This window comes from Thermobia domestica, chromosome 4 (genome assembly GCF_964235325.1).
Source record: "Thermobia domestica chromosome 4, izTheDome1.hap1.1, whole genome shotgun sequence".
Lineage (NCBI taxonomy): Eukaryota > Metazoa > Arthropoda > Insecta > Zygentoma > Lepismatidae > Thermobia > Thermobia domestica.
This window is the reverse complement of record NC_137457.1, coordinates 2977491-2998833: the sequence shown is the minus strand read 5'-3', so window position 1 is coordinate 2998833 and position 21343 is coordinate 2977491. Positions and strand designations below refer to the sequence as shown.

General features: G+C 31.2%; 1 protein-coding gene across 4 annotated transcripts in view; it reads left to right on the top strand.

Moving 5' to 3' along the window:
* The window catches only part of LOC145683664 (RNA-binding protein 38-like), a 300719-nt gene extending 281792 nt beyond the window's left edge, over nucleotides 1-18927 (top strand). For all 4 annotated transcript variants that reach the window (XM_081755011.1, XM_081755009.1, XM_081755010.1 and 1 more), the window contains one exon: nucleotides 789-18927. In XM_081755011.1, coding sequence (XP_081611137.1) covers nucleotides 789-922 — 134 coding nt within the window. In that variant the 3' untranslated portion in view covers nucleotides 923-18927. The remainder of the gene's footprint in view (nucleotides 1-788) is intronic.
* The last annotated feature ends 2416 nt before the right edge of the window (nucleotides 18928-21343 follow it).

The following is a 21343-nucleotide window of genomic DNA, read 5'->3' as shown; positions in this document are numbered from 1 at the left end:
TAGCAAATGTCTAATATACACACGAAAAATATAACGTTTAGCAAATGTCTAATATACACACGAAAAACATAACGTTTAGCAAATGTCTATATACACGAAAAACATAACGTTTAGTAAATGTCTAATATACACACGAAAAACATAACGTTTAGCAAATGTCTAATATACACACGAAAAACATAATGTGCACAACTCCACGCTTATACAATCAACTGTGAGATAAAGTTAACAATGGCAGTTGTGCAGGAGAAACAAGTAGTTGTCGTCGTTAATACCTCCTGTCGTTAGTGTCAGTTCAGTGAAAGAATCAATGTTAGCCAACCGGAGCGTTAACGCGAGCTAACGAAAATGTCCCCATGAGTTACCACTAGCTCACAATCGACGGTTTGGCGATCACTACCTTAAACAATACAAACTTAAAAGCTTGAACCTTTTCTCCTGACGAAATTGTGCACACGCCACTGCTCGTTAGTGGACTTAAAGCTTCTACAGTTGTCAGGATAAAACATCGTTTTAAGAAGATACGTAGGCACGTGATTCATGAAGTAGGTCAAGATTTTATTCCAATACAGTTTCCATGAAGATGACTAGCAGAAATTGAACCCGAAATATTGGAAGAATTAAAACTTATAACGCTCAAATAACGTAAATACAGTTTTTAAAAAATGTTGTTGTAAATAAATATATAAGTGTGTATGTCCAGTAATAATGAAACTTGAACATTTTATGAATTCAAATCTTCAAACGGTAATTTTAAGTAATATATGTACTTTGCTTTTTTCCTATAGCAGGTGCAGCAGCTAGCTATGTGACACCGGCCTACACTTATGCTACTCTACCACAAGCACTCCCAACAGCTGGTGCGTTCCCTTTGACTCCGTATGCAGCGCAGCCACAAATGCAAGAAGCGAGGATGCAGTAATGCTAGTAAATAACTAGCATCTAAAACAAATAAGTGTTTTTTTTTTTATTATTATTAATTTCTTTGTTCACTTTTTTTTAAGTTATTGGTATTAAGTTGACATTACGACCAAACAAACGTAAAAGAAAAAAACAATCATGTTTTATTTATTATTTTAGTTTTTTTGTTTATATCGATTAAATTTTTGGAGTATATTGTTAAATATTTTTTTAAGAGACAAAAAAACTTTTTGTTGACTTATATCATGACCTACGGAATAAAATAAATAAGGTTACAAAAATTTACTTCAACTGTGGACAAATTTTGTATGTAATTGTACCAAAGAAATATATAATAACAACACATTGTTGTGATTATCATTGTATCCTGCAGGAGACACTATAAAGTATTTATAAGAATGGTGGTATAAAATTCCTAGTTATACAACCTGCAATAACTGCGGTTCCAATTAAATCAAAATGTGTCATCTTCTATAAATAAGCTAATAGGAAAAGTAACTTTTCTCGCCTAGAACAAAAAAAATAATTTTCAAATTGCAAAGGCTGTCCAGAAAGTAGCAGACGTTTTGAAATAAAAAGAAAAAAGTAACAGAATTAACAAACTAAATTGTATTACATACATGTGAAAGGTACACTCTTAAGCTATTTTTCACATAATCGCCATGCAAATTAAGGCATAATCGCCATGTAAATTAAGGCATAATCGCCATGCAAATTAAGGCATAATCGCCATGCAAATTAAGGCATAATCGCCATGCAAATTATCATTCTACGGAACAAGTATTTCAATGCCGTTGCTGTAGAAATTTGCCGCCTGCGATTTCAACTACTGGTTTACACTGGCATGCAGTTCGACGTCAGTATCAAAGCTTTGTGTAGCAAGCCATATCTTCATCGCTGGGAAGAGGTGGTAGCCGCTTGGCGCCAAATCCGGGCTGTATGGTGAGTGATTGAACACCGCCCATCGAAAATCATCCAAGAGCTCTCGGGTACGCTTGGCCGTTGTGGACGTACGTTGTCGTGAAAACAAAACACCGCGCCAAGTTTTCCCCACTTCGCACAGTTGGCTTGTGCTTTTTTTGCCAACATAAACCTTAATCACAGAAAGCACAGTAAGAGCGTCACTGTCCTCACGCTACAACAGCTAGGTGCATACTAAGTGTAGTATTCTGACACCAAGATGGCGACTCTAGACCCGCCCACTGCCGCGACAGGGCAAAACGTCTGGGATTTCCTGGACAGTCCTCGTATTTATTAAATATTTTACTTATTTTCAATCAACTGAAAATCACAAATTACAGTCTATGAATAAACTAAAAATTGCATTTTTAAAATACATTCATTTATTTAATTTTATCGCATCTTTTTCATATTTATGTTACATCCGTTCTGTAAAACTATTGTTGCTAGTACACATCTTCCGTTCTTGGTCCATGAACTGATACATGTGATTTTTTTTTTTTTTTTTTAATAAAACGGTAACCTCAGTACTTTTCGTAGAGTTCCTAGTCTCAATCTCATTAAAAGTTTTATTTCTGTATGCACAAAAATTCTGAAATTAAAATTGTCTGAAGAAGGCAATATAAAGTCAATCAAAATGTCGAACATACGAAACAATGAAATATTTAATGATGCTCGTAAAGTAAATAAATATGTTAAAATTATACTGTCAAATGATAATAATTTATTGCTCAATTGTCTTTAACCTGATTGTTTCTAAATGAAGAATACTTGCTACTTTTCTTAGATAAAAATGTTGTGTCTTGACCATATCTATTTCTTGAGAAGTAATATCAGATTGACTGGACATTTTGTGGGAACTCTGCGATTTATAATAATAATTTTCTGCTGTAAGAATGATACCAGTATGAAACATGAATATGAAGATTACAAAGGCATTCAAATTGTGAATATGTTTTGTACAGTCATAGTATGCTCAAAGTGTCCTCCGCATGAATGTCCTATGTGAAATAATGCCACCACCTAATGTTGCGAAATTTAATATTTTCACACGACTTATTCTCAATACTTTTGCTAGATAACCGAAATTGATATTTTCTAATTTAGCAATACAGTACGGCAAATAATAATTTAGCAATAAATATGATTATATCTCCCAATAGTTAGTTTTCCTATTTTGCTATTCTATTTTGATACGTTCATTTTTTTCTACATTTTATAGAATTTAACTTTCTATATTTATTTTTTATGCTGGTGGAGACAAGACGTAAAGAATTTTTTTTACCGTAATTTTATTACAGTAGTTACTTTTGTAAAAAAAAAAATAAATAAATCGATAATAGAAGGAAAGAAAAAATACAGCGTAACTTGTTCATGTTTTCTGGTTTGGGTTCTACAGAAAATGCGAAAGGCCAACTGACAGAATAACGTTAACTATCACGGCTGTTTATACATGGTTTCACAAATACGCAGCCATGATATACTTGGCCAAAATAGCATGTTTTATTGTAGTATGTTAAATTTATTTATTTTTATTCATCTTTGTAGGTTAATCATTTACGCCGAAAGTCATGGAACAAAAGTCACTAATTTTTAACATCATTATTAATATTATTATTATTTTGTTCTCCTACTTTTAAGATAATAGTTTGTACTTTCGCAAACATTTAAGTGCAATGTGTAAGTAGGTCTATATTTAAGTTAAGAAAACAAATAAAAATTATACATGTATAAATATATATATATATATATATTATCTTTAGAAAAGTAGGACATATTAATTAAAATAATTTAGTGACGAATATTGACGTCACAATGTTGTTACGTATATTTCTAGTCTCGCTGTGATCGTGTTGAGAACAGTGGGTAACTTACTGTTCAATTATTTCTTTGTACTTATTTAAACTATTATTATTATTATTATTATTTACTATTATTATTATGTTATTAGAATTATTATACATAGTAGAGTTAGTAAGAATTAGATAATGTATATTGGACAGTCCCTTAGGACACTGAAGACTAAGGGACATATATATATGTATGTTATGTTAGTGTTAACAGGTCTATTGTAAAAGAAAGTTGAGTATGATTGTGAAAGGAACTTTATTTTTCTTGGAGAAAAAGTGCAAGGAAACAAAAGAAATAGTGCACGGACAATTGTTGGTTCTCCGAAGATGAAAGAGTGTTGTGGTCGAAACGTAAGTAAATCAACTTTTCTTTTTGACATCTGTTGATGCTAAGCATTACTTTTTTTTTTTTTTACTTCCTTTAGATTTTAACATTTAATATGTTAAGATCATATCTTTTTAATTATTTTTCAATATTGTAAATACTAATATTTCCATTTTTATTAAAATATGTAGAATAATATTTGTAACTATTGTATTCACCTACGTACATATTATATGCATACGTACGTATACTCGTAGTACTTAAAATACATAACAATGAATTACCTATACATGAAGTTCCAAAGAACATTCATACATCCAAAGTGTATTTATATATAGTATATTACATATTTGTATATTCTTATTAGAACTAGTCACATTATCAAAACAAATTCCTCTGAGAAAATATTTTTACAATACTAGTCATACCGATTCTATTATATAACCTATAAAATTCTTTAAAAATCTTCATAAAGATAAAATTTACAGGGCCTTCTAAACAAGACGTCCACTGAATTTGTGCCTTCATGTTTGTAGAAATTTTTCTCCTTCTATTAGGCAAAAAATACAAGCATTAAAATAATCAACTATTATTTTTTTTTTCACTTATATGGAAAATTGATGATCACGCTTGATATTTAATAACAACATTTTTAGAGTCATTTTACATACATATGAAGTAATTTACTGATCCGTCCTTAAAGATTCCTATATAAAAACTTGTCATTGTAGTAAAAATAAAAATAAAAAAAAGAAAGAAAAAAATCACAAATGTTTCATTGCCTAACAATGTATTAAAATATCAGGTATATATATATTTGTCGAATTATATACTGTTTCTAATTACAATTCATATTAAAGGAATTTTTAACTTTTATCGCTGAGTTACCATGTTAATAATAGTCCATTTCACTTCTTATTTACTTTTCTATATTTTACTATAATGAAACCGTCCATTTTGTGCCTATCAAAATAAATAAATGTTGTCATGATTGCAGAAGCAATGTGTAATACCTTAAAGGTTGTCGCTATTTTAACGTAATAAAACGATGATAGTTGGTACTCACTATTTGGTGTTGGCATTGCAGTATTTCACAGAATCGTGAGGGCAATCGGGTAGATACTTGAAAGAAACAAGTAGCGAACTCCAGTCTAGAAAGCCAACATTAACGTTGAGGAGAGCTGATATTCTGACCACACATCACTCCAGAGGTATGAGTGTCACAAGCTGGCTGGTAGGTCCTGTCCTTCTAAGGGCTTTTGCAGTGGGAGTTTAGTCTTTTAATTAACTTTTTTTTATCGTCCCATAAAATATATCCGTTTTAATACCTCTATCAACTGTAGGCTCTTTAGTCCCTCCCTCATTTTCCTTCCACCGTAGCTTCATTTCCTCCTCCATTTCACCTCCATTTCAGTCAAACCTCTTAAAATATAGTTCCTTCTTAGATAATGCTCTAAGAAGTTTTTATTTCTCTGTTTGGTTATATGCAACATTAGTTCTCTCCCCCTATTGTTCTCAGTTGGTTTTCCTTTCACCAAGCAAATTTCTGCATTCTTCTACACACCAACATTTCCAAAAGCTCTATTCGTTTCTTTCCATATTTTGGCCCATAGAATCAAATATTCTATGCAATATATTTGATTAATCCTTTTCTGAGCGCGCGTCGGGAGCTCATGTGGTTCGGATTCCACGTTAATCAGTAGGTCCACGTCTCATATAGCCTCGCTGCTGAACGGGACGTTAAACTCCAAATCATCATCATCATCCTTTTCTGAGCAATTTCTTCGAGTGGCCTACTAAATATACCTTTATTCTTCGTAATTCATTTTCTATCTTTTATTTCATGTTCTTATATGATATCAAGGTGGGTCAGTGGTAGAGCGTTCACTTCTGGTGCGTGCAGTCCCTGGTTCGATCCCAGCTCGCGCCAAGTGATCTTTGTGGTAGACAAACACCGTGTTTGTGGATTTTTTCGGGTTCTCCCCGTTTCCTCCCACTTTATTCATTTCATCCTTACATTCATTTCTCACCATTATCGTCTCCTTTGGGACATAAAACACTGAAAGATTTCATTTCATTTGTTACGTGATGTCTTTAATACCAAGAACATTTAATTTTTCTGTTTTCTCCGACACCTTTCCCCTATTTCTATATTTGAAACACGTCACCTATTATTACATTTGTCTTTTTAAAGGTAATTGTCTTAATTGCACTGCAATCCGGAGGAAATAAAAAGTAAAAATAAAAGAGCACAAATTATTCTCACACTGTTTATATTAGTGTATTTATTTTGTTGTAGCACAGCAAGGAAATGCTTAAAACAAACACAAAGTAAATATTGTCTATAGTTTGGCAAAAAATCATCTACAGTAAATATTGCGGGAGCTTTTCATATAAACTGTTCGTTGTTTTATTTACGTTCAGTTTTCCTACAAAGCTGTCAAACAAATAAAAAAAAATGTAGTTCGTCCCAAAATTTTCCTATTAAAAGTAAATATTGAATCTTGTTTTACAAAAAATAAAGAAACACATTAGTAATGAATACATACATACATATATATATATATATATGTTTGAAAAAACATTTCTTTACTTTTATCCCAGTTACTAGAATATTCTCAGTAACGGTCAGTCAAGGTTATACTAGGCTTTCTCGTAAACATTAACTAGAGCTACGTCATGCACTATGCATGCAATATTTCGTTGCATTACCATTGTCAATGTTCATTAACACAAATAATAGTGTACCTGTTGTTTGTATTAATAAGAAACTAACACATACAACTAATTTTATCGACAAATACATTAGGATTTTTTTCTTTTTTGTTAATAACAATGAATGAGAAACTGTCAATCATACGCACATGTATGACAAAAGAACATGTTCAGCAGATTTGCATAATATACATATGCCAAGAATTATAAATATCGCATTCAGTGTTTCTTAATTGGGGCCTTAGTATCAAATAAGGTCATCAGATCAATTCTCTTGCTCCAGTTATGTCAAGACATTATATATATTATACGGTTTCTGTTCTTTTTTCTTTTAAGTTATTGGATTAATATATACACTAGGCAAATACACTGTGATTAAAATTATTGAATTTATATACTGGCCACCAACAGAAATTGAAGCTGGACTTCCATAACGAGCCAAGTCCAGCGGAAGAAATATTGAGAAAATCAATAAACACTGAATATGTCTTGAAAATTTGAACTTGGAAATCAGATTTTTTTAATACTTACACTTTGCTGAATAACAAATGTCATTTAGTATTCAAATATCGAGTATTACAAAAAATTTATCTATAATAAAATAATAAAAAATATTGGATTTGTGTTATAATGGAACTCATTCCTCTGTTACATTGGTTTTAGATACTGTAACTCTGATTTGGAAAAGGAATATACTGATGTTTAAGCAATAATGTCTGGAAATGAAACAACAAACAGTCACTGTGCATAAACACAGTCTCAATTTTTACAGTAATGTAATACAACAAACAATACATTTAGTTTACTCATATCTTTCCTTCACTTCGTCAGAATCCCAACTTCACTTCCTGATTCCTCAGCACTGATCTTTACCATGCTGGTCGAGAAGTCTCTGAAAGTAAGGTTGCTCTGCAGGTAAAATTGAGGACAGGCTTTAGCAGTTTTCAGGAAAATTTCAGCTCTATATGCTCTCTCGCATCAACTTTTGATTTTCCTGTCATCATGAATGTTTATGTAATAAGTAAGCCACTTGATGTCTTGCTTGCAGTGGAGACGGTTCTTTAATTTTAGAAAAACCGGCCTTGAAATCTTTATTCATACTTTGTTCCATTTGAATTACATTCATATTTCTTGATGCATTTTATTATTTTTTTCCCAATCATCAGTTATCTGTACAACATCCTGTTTACGTTTAATTAGCTCAATGTGAGCAAAGTCACGCTAAAGTCGTGTCAGTCATCGTCTAAGTGACCTCTATCGTTTGACATTCAAAACAACACAGTTTCCTGTATCTTCCGTATGTTAGTGACGTGTTGAGTTTCATTAGCACACAAATCCATGGATGTGTATTATTCTGGAAAGCAAACAGCCGACATCAGTATATGTAACTCAGATAGTTCCAAAAAGTGGACTTGTGCTGTTCTGAAACGTGCGGCCTCGATTTCCTAATTGTAGAATAAAAACTATATCTTGATATTGTCATAAAATTCGTAACAACAATAAAGCGTAAATTCATGCAAATAAAATTTCAGAACATGCGAAATATTAAGAATCTTAGCTATGCTTCTAGTCTTTTGTAAAGAATAACTTAGATGTTCTTAGAGCAATGTTAGACTTTTGTTGTATTCACCTCACTTAAACAATTAAAAATAATTTCGATGTCTTTTGTATTAATACTGAAGGCGACTTAAAAATTATACAAGAATTGGTTTAATTGTTAAACACGTCAATAATGCCTTTTCAAATAAAGGTCTGTCAGTCCTGCTTTCTTCTTTGTCCATCTTCAAGATTAGAAATATCTTCACAGCTTTAAAGTTTTAGGCTTAGATTGTTCAGAAATTCATTTTATCAATTTAAACTAAACACTCTACCATTTCTGACGACGTACGTTATTGTAGAGGAAATATGATCTCTTTTCTTGATTTTAATTTCAATATCAGTTAGATCTGCATTTATTTTACTTAATGCTCGAGTACTATATACAACAGAAAAATATTTCAAAGTTCGTATTTTCAGTTTGGCATAAAATTATTTGTTATATTAGTACTTATTAACATTGTTCATTAAATATTAACTTCATTAAATTTCTCTCTCTCTCAACAAAATCCGTTTAAATTGTTCTAATAAGATGTTTCGATACAAAAATATTATCTTTGTCAATAATGTAGTGGAATGCGAAATCTTCAGGAAATGGACCACAATTAAAATTTTAAGTATTACGAGTAGGATATTTTAGTATTGTATAAGGGAACTCTTACAGTAACATTAGGACAAAAAGCACTAGTACATGACTTAAGACTTGTTCTTACTGACCCATATAAAATACTATTTATTTATTCATTTATGTATTCACAAAGTTTCATACAGAAACCAGAAACTGTACATCATAAAGGCAAACAGAAAAAGAAAACAGAACTAAAAAACAGATAAAATACAAAAAAAAAAAATCATCTTTGAATATACATGGTTCTCATCAATTGAGTTCTAAAGCTTCTCTCAGAGATAAAAATGTTACATCCTGTTGACAATGTATTGTAAACGTGCGCCAGCCTGTAAAACCAGGAGCGCTTTACAATCGATAACATAGGTGTCTCATAAGTTAGCAAAATTAAGAAAGCGAGTTTTCGGCTGACGAACACGAAAGTTAATCTGCAACATTAAAAATTCAGAGTCAATTTTGTCATTGATGATCTTATATACGTAAAGTAAATCATTTCCACGGCGTCGTTTGTCAGGGGAACATAAGTTCATTAAAGGCACAAGTTCTTGTTTCGAGTAATTACGTAACTCGGGAATTCTAAATCTAACAATGGCAAGAAAGAAGTTTAATACAGAGTGAATGCGAGATAGATTAGTAAGTATTGCCATGTTCCATACAGATGAACTTCACTGATCGGAGAAATAAAAGTCTTATAGAACATCGTAAGGGTAGGGAGACTTTGTGTTTCCGGAAATCTAAAGAGTAGACCAATCGTTTCATAGCTCTGGATAAGTTCCAACTGATATGATCTGCAAAGGAGAGTTTTTCATGGAAGACAAAACCATTTTTTTTTTAAAAAATGAGACGCGTTTGATAGGTGCATTACCGACATTATATCTCCGTCGAAGATTTTTTTTTAAGGGAATAGAGATTGTAGTAAGTTTATTGGGGTTTAGAGACAAATTCCAGGTAGAGCACCAATTACATAACATAATCGTACTATTTTCCATGTATATTTTTATTTATTTATTTTGTTCCCTTAGATTTACGGACACAAAAAGTATTGACGGAACATCCCTCCAGAATCTTGAGAACTTTTCATTTAAAGGTATACTCGCGCATACAAATGTAACGTAGATGGTATAATGGGAGATAAAAAAAAGAGAAAAATGTTGATTACATTAATTGTGATGAAGAGTGATCTTTAACAGGTGTAGGTTCACCCTCTCGCAACCAATCCCCTTTCGTTTCCGATACATTGCTTCCAGAAGATTCGAACTCTACAAAGGCAGCGCTTGAGAGCTGCTAGAAAACACGAAGTGTCTGTTATTCTTCTGGTTGAAACTATTTTCTTTTCGTTCTTCCTTTTCTTCTTCGTGTCATTTCTTTCTTGGCTGCTTTCCCAACATGCATTCTCTTTTCCTCTGTTTCCACTCGCGTGTGTCTTTTACCCTCTTTCTTTTATTTTATTTTCACCTCTTCTTCTGTCTTATCCTTTCAATTTTTTCCAGGTCGGGCGTTCCGCCAGGTGTTAGACATTTATCATGAACACCAAACGAACATTCAATGTTTTGGCTTGCTAACACTCGAGGAAATACAGACGAGGCACAAACGGAATGTCGTCTTCGTTTACAACATATTAAAGAAAGTTTCGCAATTGAAGGTTCTTTACACATTATAATTGAGTATATAGTACTTCCAAAGCAATATAACTTCAATTTTTTCAGCAAAAATGAGATCCAAAAGTAAATAAAATGATACTGATATTCAGTGTTCGAAGCGAGAAAAAAAAAAGTAGAGGCGATGTTTTATTACGTTTTTGACTCGACATACCGGCTATCTAAATGTTGAAATATAGTGAGGGTGTGTTGCCTAAAAGATTGCATTTCTGTTTACATAATGACTAAAAACCACTGGAGAGCTTTTCTTTGGTTACGGAAGGAAGGGGGACGCATGGAGAGGCTTTGATCCTTCGGCAACAACTTTCTGAAAAAAAAAAAAAAATCTCCTTATGTTGTATGATATTATAGAGATTTATACATGAAAATGCTCAAAAACATAGTTTTTATATTAACAATTTCCTACGGGAAAGCTCCTGGACTCCCCACTCGACTGAGAGGTATTCCAAACACCCGGAAGAATCGCCCGTACAGAGATAATCCCTAAATCCGCTCATGCTCAAAACACGACATTTATATAAATTAAGACAAGAAGACACTCACATACATACAAAATAAACAATTCAGTATTGCACATCAAAATATAAACTAGATAAACTTCTTTGAAGACACCTCATTTTAAAAACAAAAGATAGGAAAAAGATAACAAAAATGTCGATGTTGTCAACTTAGAAATTATTTCTACATAACAAATTAAATCTTTTTGCGTGCAAAGCTATTCGTCAATTGAGGGGGTGAGTGCAACAGTGATACTGTAAACTATTTGAATACAAGTTCGAAATGGAATGGTAGTCTTGGAAACCAAACATATATATATATCATGCATTTCAGAAAGCGAGAAAGTTTATTTTGTCCTTTGTGTACTTATGGTGAGATCATTTCGAGGTGTCTTGCTGTTCTTTTCTTCGGTCACAATACTTGTTGACAAACTAGGATTGAAAACTCACAACCATATCAGCTCATACAAGCGTATAGTAAATCATACAATCTAAGGAATTGGCGAAAATTCAATTACTAAAAAGGACTCAACCACTGCTTAATTCAAACAGGTCTTCTCTGGTTAGCAGCCAAATAAATGCTGTATCTTGCAACGTTTCGGGGGCTGTCATTGCCTTCATCTTTGGGCAAATATGATGGGGCAACCGATTGCGATGGAATATATACTCCATGTATGTGTGATTCCACGCATTTAATTGTCCCATCATATTTGCATGAAGATGAGAACAATATGAACCCTCGAAACGATGCAAGATACAACAGTATTTACCTGGCTGCTAATCCGAGAAGACCTGTTTGCAATACGACCGACAGGAGAGCTTCAATTGATATTTCACTACCTAATGGTCTTGAAAATGAATACAGCAAATTATGCAGATATAACTTGAAAAATTTTCTCTTTCTAACACCCAAAACCCTAAAATTTTATTGATTTCAAAACCTCTTATCACTGGAAAAAGTAATTAGGTTAGTTTTAGTATTAATTTTTATTCTGAAACCGGACCGGATGAAACATACTTTCTGGTCGGATCCAATTCCATGAGCAGCCATTTGTCCATTACTGCAATACAGGCTGAGTTAACAGATTTCTGTTCGTTCATATTCAGTTTTCAGCAACTTTAAAATAGTATTTTTGAGGTCAGGAAAGGCATAACCAATTGATTATCCGTAACTGGTCGTAAAAAGTAATGTATGCCATAAACCGCAACTATGCAATCCTGTGTTAAAGGTTGAATGAACATGTTTGCGGGAAAAAAAATAGCAGTTTATTGATTGAAAAAGAACATAACTTTCATGTGCATTGTGTTGAGTTCTTCGGGAAACGTGCAACACGCATATTAGTATTTTTGTGCGTTATAACGTAAGATGAAAATGGATAACGGCGTTAGTATTTGCAAAGAAAACAAACAGTAGGAGAAAAACATATTATATTTTACTTTCATACATTGAAATAGTTTTCGTGTCAGTTTAACATGCACTTTTAATATTCCCACGTGACGTTTATTTCATCTGTCCTCATTAACTCCTAACAGGAATAGCTTCGTTTATTATAAGAAACTTATAGATGATATACTTAACAAGTATACGGTTATTGGACTAACTCAGTAATCGAACGATATCTCATAATAGGCTTTCTTGACTGTTTTTATTATTTTCCCTTAAGTTTAATAAGGAAAAAAAAAAAAAACTTGGATGTAATTTTTGGCTTTTACTACTTTTCTTATCCTATTTATTATCGTTTCCCAAGAAAAGCAGGAAGTCGCATTTTGGAAGTTACTATCTTTCTAATTAATTTATTGTACGTTTTTCGTGTAAAATGATGAGTTTTTTTTAAACTTAGTTTGCTACCTTTGTCATGTCAGTTTCTCAATTGAATCGCTGATTTGAGAAACATCATAAGTCAATAATGTAAATAATGCCGTAAGTCAATGATTTGTGACGTTTCTCAACTCAGGGACACTTGTTGCAGCTCTATATTAAACGAATTATTAGCGTGACTTCTGACATATTAACGGTGTAGCTACCCTTCAAGAATGAAGGCTCCATGTAAACTCATTTTCGACATATGACTGACTTACGACGTTTCTCACATCAGGAAAAAGAAAAAAAAATCCTTAAATAACATCACAGATATTTGTGAGATACTAAGAGATATGTGAGGTTATCAGTGTATACATCGGAATAATATTCTGTACAAACATAAATGTTTTTCACTTTTGGAAGATAAGAACATTCCTTTAATACATATTTACCATCTATAATCAACCCTTTTTAAGTGCTCTAGCAAATACATCAGAAAAAAATCGCCGAAACTTTTTAGCAATAATAACTGCAAATAGAACACAACTCACCAGAGTTTGTATATATATATATAAACGAAAATAATTTAATTTTCATGTTTACTTTCAATAGAACAAACCCTTGATAGTAGAATATACAGTAATTCGCAATAATTTCTCACCTAACTACTATCCAAGAAGTGAAATGGACTGTTTTACATGAATAACATTAGTAAAATCTGTATAGTTTTGATACTCGCCTTAAAATTACAACATTATTTTCTATTATCTTTGACACATGGTTGGAATTATTAAACGAAATCATTTTTGAACTTTATATCTTAATCAAAGAATAACTTTTGATGTTAGTGAAGAAAGAACATAAGGGGACAAATATTATTTCTAAATGGAATACATTTACCTTTGTAATACGCTTTTAAATCTTTCAAGTGCATCAGTCTAGGTTTCTTAAATCTTACTAAGTAGACAGCACAAACTATAGTAACTATTGCACTATTGTACAAAGAACATTACATTTTTATTTATTATTATTATTATTATTATTATGTTAGATTGCATTTATACTTACCTGTATAGCTAGAATGCCATTCAGTATAATAATTATACACACAGTTTGTACTTTGTTCGATTGTGTTAATTAACGTAACTTCGAAGTAAAAGATGTTTCATGCTCACCACTATACAGTGTTGCCAGATTGCGCTAAAAGTAGTGGATTGAGCAATATTTTAAAAGTGTCCTCGCAATTAAAATTTCAAATTGGGTGACACGCTAATTTTGGGCTACTTTTATTTACGTGCAGACTATAAATTTTAAGAATTCACTACTTTCTTATTTTCACATATGAAATCACAAATTATTAGATTTATATACTACTATAAAAGTCCTGTTCGCTGAATATTCTATTCACAACGCACAACAATTTTAGTAAAACTAACATGTTCGATGTTAGTTTATTTTTTGTGTTAGTACTTTTTAATCTCCAGATCTGACAACACTAAACTTTTGTTGAGTTCGTGTTATTGCAGTATCAGTGACCGTGGTGATGTTTCAGTTGATGCTTAAGCTTAATAATTGTACGAAGCTGTGTAGACGTGAATTGCAAATTTATGTTACTGTATTATCCATATTAACATAAGAACACGTGGAACCACAATAAAAACTTCCAAAATTCATGACTCCCATAGTGAGTGAATTAAAGAAGTGAGAAATAATGAAAAATCGTATTATAAATATTGTAAAATGTATTTAAGAGCCTACAAAATTGACTTAAGCAAAAATGTCTCCTTAAATCAGAAAGGTCGCCCATTATATACTATCACCATCTACTCAGTTTATTCCACACTACAGTTCTATTGTTTTTCATGTAGTACTGAGTTTCCCTAAAACACCACTGCAACACTTCGAAACTGGGATCGTCGTCTGACCGTTGCTAACCCAGACATCTGACATATTTCCAACTCCAGGTGTTTTTATTAAATCGGTGTATACTAACAGTGTATAGCTGCAAAACAATTCATTTTTATGTTTGGGCTGCAAATAGTTCAAATTTGCTACTTTCAGAGTACAACCACGCTACTTTTTTGCTTTTTGGATCTGGCAACACTGCCGCTATGAATTACAAAACAGTAGCACTTTCGATATATACAGTCATCATCATCAGCTGACTCGAAGTTTGAAAAAGAAGGGGTTGAAAAGGTAAAAAGATATAGAAAGTGAAAGGATAAAAATGGGTTAACCTTTTGTCTTTATGTTTTATCTTATTTAGTCCTTTTTTTATTATTAAACTTTAAGTCAACTGATGATGAAGGCCGTGACCCTCGAAAGAGCTACTGTGTTGTAATTTATAGCGGTGAGTGCGAAGTTATTTTTTGCTTGCTATTATGAGTACTATCTCTGTTCGCAACCTACAATACTATAACGTAGTTTGGATTAAGGCATTGCAAAACCACGCCCAGGAATTATAACTATCATTCTACTGACAGGTTTTTGTAATTCCTGAATATTTGGGATTTCAAGCTTTCGTCTCTCCCCTGGAGTCTTGGTCACTGAGGTTAAAAAGGGCAAAGATGCCGTACACTATTAAAGAAAATTTATACCCACGTTTAAAGAATACTAGAAAGTTTTCTAAAATTTAGACATGTTCTGTAATTTTATCTTTTTGTAATGAATTTACCGTCAAAATATAATAGAAGTATCTAAATTAGATGAAAATCATTCTGAATACAGGTAAATAACTTTCTAATATAATAATAATCATAATAATAACACTTCTAATATCACTTTTAATTTATTGTCTAAATCTCCCTTAATAATGAAATTTAGTCACGAAAATTTACTATCTAATAATGCGAAAACTAAGACTCATCATTTAAATATATATCAATTCTACTTCATGATATTTCAGAGCACAGGAAGCTCTGTTTGCAGGTGTATGGATTGATAGTATGACTTTCTAAAAATAAATAAAAGTAAATTATATTCAATTCAACCCACTAGTTTTTTTTTTTTAATATTTTTTACTGTTAGAACCGGGTTTTAATGCACATTATTTTTTGTACATCTGTACACTGGATGATTTAATTTATACGGAAAATCTGGTGAATTAATGCACATATTAAATACCATGTGATAATCTTGAAAACAATAGTGTATAGGTGTACAGAAGACAATGGTTAATTAAAAGCGGATTTGGTTGTAGAATATATATGCGTAATGTGTTTTCCAACAATTATAACCATTCTTTTAAGTTACATATTTGAATAGTGAGCCTGGAATTTCTCTTTTTAATAGTTGTACAAGAGAACCAAGATTAAAAATTCTGATATGGTACTTTTAAAACCTTCAATACAATTTCACATTTAAAAAGTAATAGACCAATACAGTGGTTATATTTGAATAACAAATATAATTCAGAGTTACCAAAGAAATATATGCCTAAATTGACACACGTAGTCCTTGGTTAAAAAATAAATAAATAAATAAATAAAAAGAAACATATAATAATAACTTTACAACAAAACGATGCACCTTTTATGAATGATAAATGCACCGTTTTTTCAAAATTCAGTGAGCATTACAAGTGCCTTCGTATGAGAAAAAAAAAATGAAAGAATCGTAGAATACCGTACACTAAAAATTTCTATTTACTGTATCTGTAGATTACTGTTTTCCTAAATTTATTCGCGCACATATTTATGACTAAAAAAAAACGTAGTTTATTTTTTAGAATACAGGATGATTATATTCAGCTATCACATCTAGTTAATTGTTGTACAATTTAACGAAATTGGTATTTTGTAGATAATGTTTTTCAAATTTTACTTTTTAACTTAGTACCCGGAGGAAACGGGGCACAAAGAAAAAAAGTATCTTTAATGTAAATGTAATGTATACATTATATATACTGTAGCTCAACATAGATGTAAAATGTACTTAATATTCAGTGGTATTTTTTTTTTTAAATGTAGAAACAAATAAATGGTGGGTTAGTGACTAGCTTGTATTTAGAAATTTTAGAGAAGTAAAACGTATATCTTGATTAGTAGAATATCACAAAGGTGAATTTTCTTTTTTCAAGCATACTCACCATGGTCCTTAAACCTATTGATCCTTTACCCTCAGCTTGAGGGTGAGAGACTTTGAGGTTTGACCTCAACTTCATAAAGTTGATCACTTTGGTTTGGAACTCTTAAGTTTTGTCAAAGAAAAAAAAAGAATTGTTAAGTTACTTCTCGAACCAAATAGTATTTATACTTCAAATGCTTACAAAATGATAGCTTCTTAAGCGTAGCTTTAAAAAAAAAAGAACATATATTCTCAAAGATGTATTATAATTTATTTGTGTATATATATACAATAAGATATTTGTAGAAATGTCATCCCTTAGGTATATATATATATATGTAGATGGTTAGATCATCAATAAAATGTAATATTTGTTGAATATTTCTAGAAACATCAGACATGCAGATATGATAAGTAATATTGACTTTATTTTCAATTATGGCGTTTCGAAATGTAAGTTTGTCATTTCTAACTGTCTGCTCAAAAGTTTATTTCTTAATGACATTCTTTTTTAACTCAAGCATTCATGATAAGGTCATGTCTGATGTTTCCATAAGGGCTAGACGTACTAACTGTATGTATATGATGTATATCGTGTTTACTGTATGAATCTGGCAAAAATTCCGTTGCTTGTTACTACAACTGAAGCACAACTTCGGAAATATATTTATAACAAAACGTACAGTTCCCAAGCTTAAGTCTTCATCATATTTTGGCTGAACTTTTATTAATTAAATTCCCATGCAATTAAACTTATTTTTATCAGGTTTTAAACTTTTTAAAAATTATCGACACCAAATTGCACTAAGTAAACGTTTTTAATAACAAATTTAGGACAAAAACATTTTTAAAAAATAGTCATATTTGACATATTTTACAGCTGGGTAGATAATTTTGTAGATAAAATCGGATATAATTCGGTTTCTTGTTTTGTTGTGGTTAATATTTCCATTTAGACTATTACTTTTTAATTACATGGGAACTTCTGAGTTCAGTTTCCAGTTTGATTCTCGTGGTGTACTTTTCGATCTGCAGAACATACATGCAAGTGTGAAACTATGTAAAATCTAATACGTTTACTAAGAATCGTTAATCTAATACGTTTACGTTAATCTAAGAATTAGAATTACAGAGTATAGAGCAAAAATAAATGTATCATCTCAGAGAGAGAGGAATATTTTTAAAACATTTTAGTATATTCAAGGGATATCCTGAATCCACGACTCTGCGAGAAATAAAAGTTGTAGATTGAAAGAACTTCGGTTATTTGTGGATTACTAACAGAAACACAACTCTATACGGCTTTTTAAGTAATGTTTAATGACATGAAAACTATATATATATATAAAATAAAATTATTAAATTTATTGACACATACATGAACCCCCATCTTATATATTTTAATATATTTCTTGAATTAAATATTCCTTAAATGTTCTTATTGTATGAATGTTTGATAAACACAAGTGAATGTTTGTAGGATACTGTAGAAATGTTTGGAAATCATTAAAAATACTTGTGGAATCCTCTAGAAACATTTAAAATCGGTAAGAGATATTCGTACTGTGCTATAAGAACTTTTACAAGTAACGGAAAACTGTTCTCAAACCCTGTAGAAACATTCGAAAATATAATAATGTGTATTCGTGGTTTCCTTTGGAAACGTTTTTAGAATTGTGTAGAAGGAATGTTTGCAATATGTTTGAAAGCAAACATGTAGAAGTTATCGGATTATATGTAACAATAGCAACGTGGTTTCTCAACATGACTTTATGAAATCAGCTAAAATGGAAATTTCTTTTTGTGAAATCAGGTAAAATGAAAAAAAAAATTGTAAAATCAGGTAAAATGGAAACAATGTGAAATCAGGTAAAATGAAAATAAAAATTTGTGAAATTAGGTAAAATGAAAAAATGTGAAATTAGGTAAAATGAAAAGAAAATGTGAAATCTGGTAAAATGAAAAAAAAAAAATGTGCAATCAAGTAAAATGAAAAGAAAAGTTCAAATCCACAGATTTTATGAAGAGTTATAATGGGTACGCGGAATATTGTTAATAGTTATGAACTAATAACGAAGTTTAGACATTAATGATCTCGATTAAGCAACAAGTTTGTCAGATTTTAATGTATATCACGTTATAATCATGTTTTGTGTGAAACGATATGAAAAGTGTTAAATATTGGATGTTGTGAAAGTTAAAAAAGTTACGTGACTTCTATAATTGAAGTGATTAAAAAAGAAAATATGTATATTCAACCATCACAGGTGATTTTCTCAAACATTTTAAAAGCAAAGAAACTCCACGTTCCTGAATGAACAGAAGAATTAATATACGTAATTTGTACGTCGTGTTCTACATGAAAAATGTACGTTAGTTTATTTCACTGCTGAAAAGGACAGCGTATTTAAAAGATAACTGAGGAATATATGTGCATCTATTAAACTAGTTCCATATATATTTTCTTTAAGTGAATGAATGTTGATAAGGAATATATGGCCAAGCCTGATAAATATTCCTATGTTGTTTCTATGCCTGAATGGAAGTGTTACGTGTCCTAATAAGCTCATGTCTATACGTCTACGCCCCCAAATATATATAAACATTATTATTACTATTATTATGCATTCATATATTATTAAAGAAAGTGGCACAATAAAGAGAATATATATATTTAGAAATAATATATGTGCTTCATGTAGAATGCTTTAGGAAACATTTAATTTCATCATCAACTAAATACATCATTAATTAATATTTATGTTATCATTGTTATAGTATTAATAGGAAATATTTATTATGTAATTTATTAGAAACAAATAAAAGACAAACTTATGACGTCATGTTTTGTTGTTTTTATCATTGTTTGTATTTAAATCCTTTCTAATAGACTCTTGTCAAGAACATTCTTGGATACAATCAAACGTTCTGATAAACAAAATATATCATATTCCATCCATGTTTTCTTTTATTCGATCTGATATTTCAAAGGCTAATGATCACCTTTTAATCAGAGTTGCACTAATCTAGAGAATTGTTGTATAATCATTTTCTGATATCATTTTGTAACATTATCTAATCTAATATATAAAATTGAAAGTCACTATGTTAATGACCTCGCATCTCTTGAATCGCCTGACCAATCTCCATCAAATTTTCAACATAGATGAGATTCGGATCTGGGAGGGTTTTTTATCATTTTACTTTGACGGTGCAACGTAGGGGAGGGAAATGAAAGTGAGTATGTTTGTCACTTAATAACTCTTGAATCACCCCACCCATCTCGATCAAATTTTCAACATAGATGAGGTTCGGGTTTGGCAGGAATTTTATAATTTCACTTTGACGGTGCAACTTAGGGGCGATATTTAAAAATGATCGAAAATGACTGATATTAGTGCTAAATCTACAGTTTTCGGAATCGCTGAGATGAACAGTGTTCCTTCCGATCCCGTTTAAATCCAAATTCAGCCCCACAATATATATATATAAAATTGAACGAAAATGACTGATCTTAGTATCGATTACATAGTTTTCGGTGTCGTTGAGATGAACAGTAACATTTCAGATGCTGCTTAAATCCAAACTTAGACTGCATTTATATATCAAAAATGAAACGTATTCTCCCTGTGCGAAAAACGCATATTCTGCTAGTATGTGATAATTAAATATAATTACAACTTTCAGTTTAATTGAAATTTATAATATTAACGGTTTACCTAATTATTATTATTTCCTTTTCTACATTTTTTTAAATAATGAAATGATCCAATTTTCATTTACTTTCAAGCTTCCATCTTTGTTCAAAGTGTTATCTCTTAATTTTACTCTAGTATTTTTCTTAATATTATTTTATATCCATCCGTAGTTCTGCAAATAATTGATGTGTTTCAAAGAAATTTTTATGGTTTTCTTCTAGTTAGGAATATGACCTACCATACATTCGAGTAACGTGACATGCAACTAAGACCAAATGTGAAGAACATGTATAACCTGTACGATTAAACCAATCAGCAAACCAAGCACTAGTACAATATGTACTAGAGAAAAACGCAAAACGACCTATCCGGTTTGCCATAAGGACCAGACTGTGTCACATGATTAGGTCAAAAAGTCACGTTGCGTGCTAAATCAAGTCTGGAGATTCTAAATCCAGACATGAGATATTTCAAGCACGTGACTTCCGCGCACGCGGGGCGACCTGGGTAATTCGTAGAAGATGCATATATTTTACTCAAACAACTTGACTTTTAACAATTTACTTAATTCGCAGAAGATGCATATATTTTACTCAAACAACTTGACTTTTAACAATTTACTTAATTCGCAG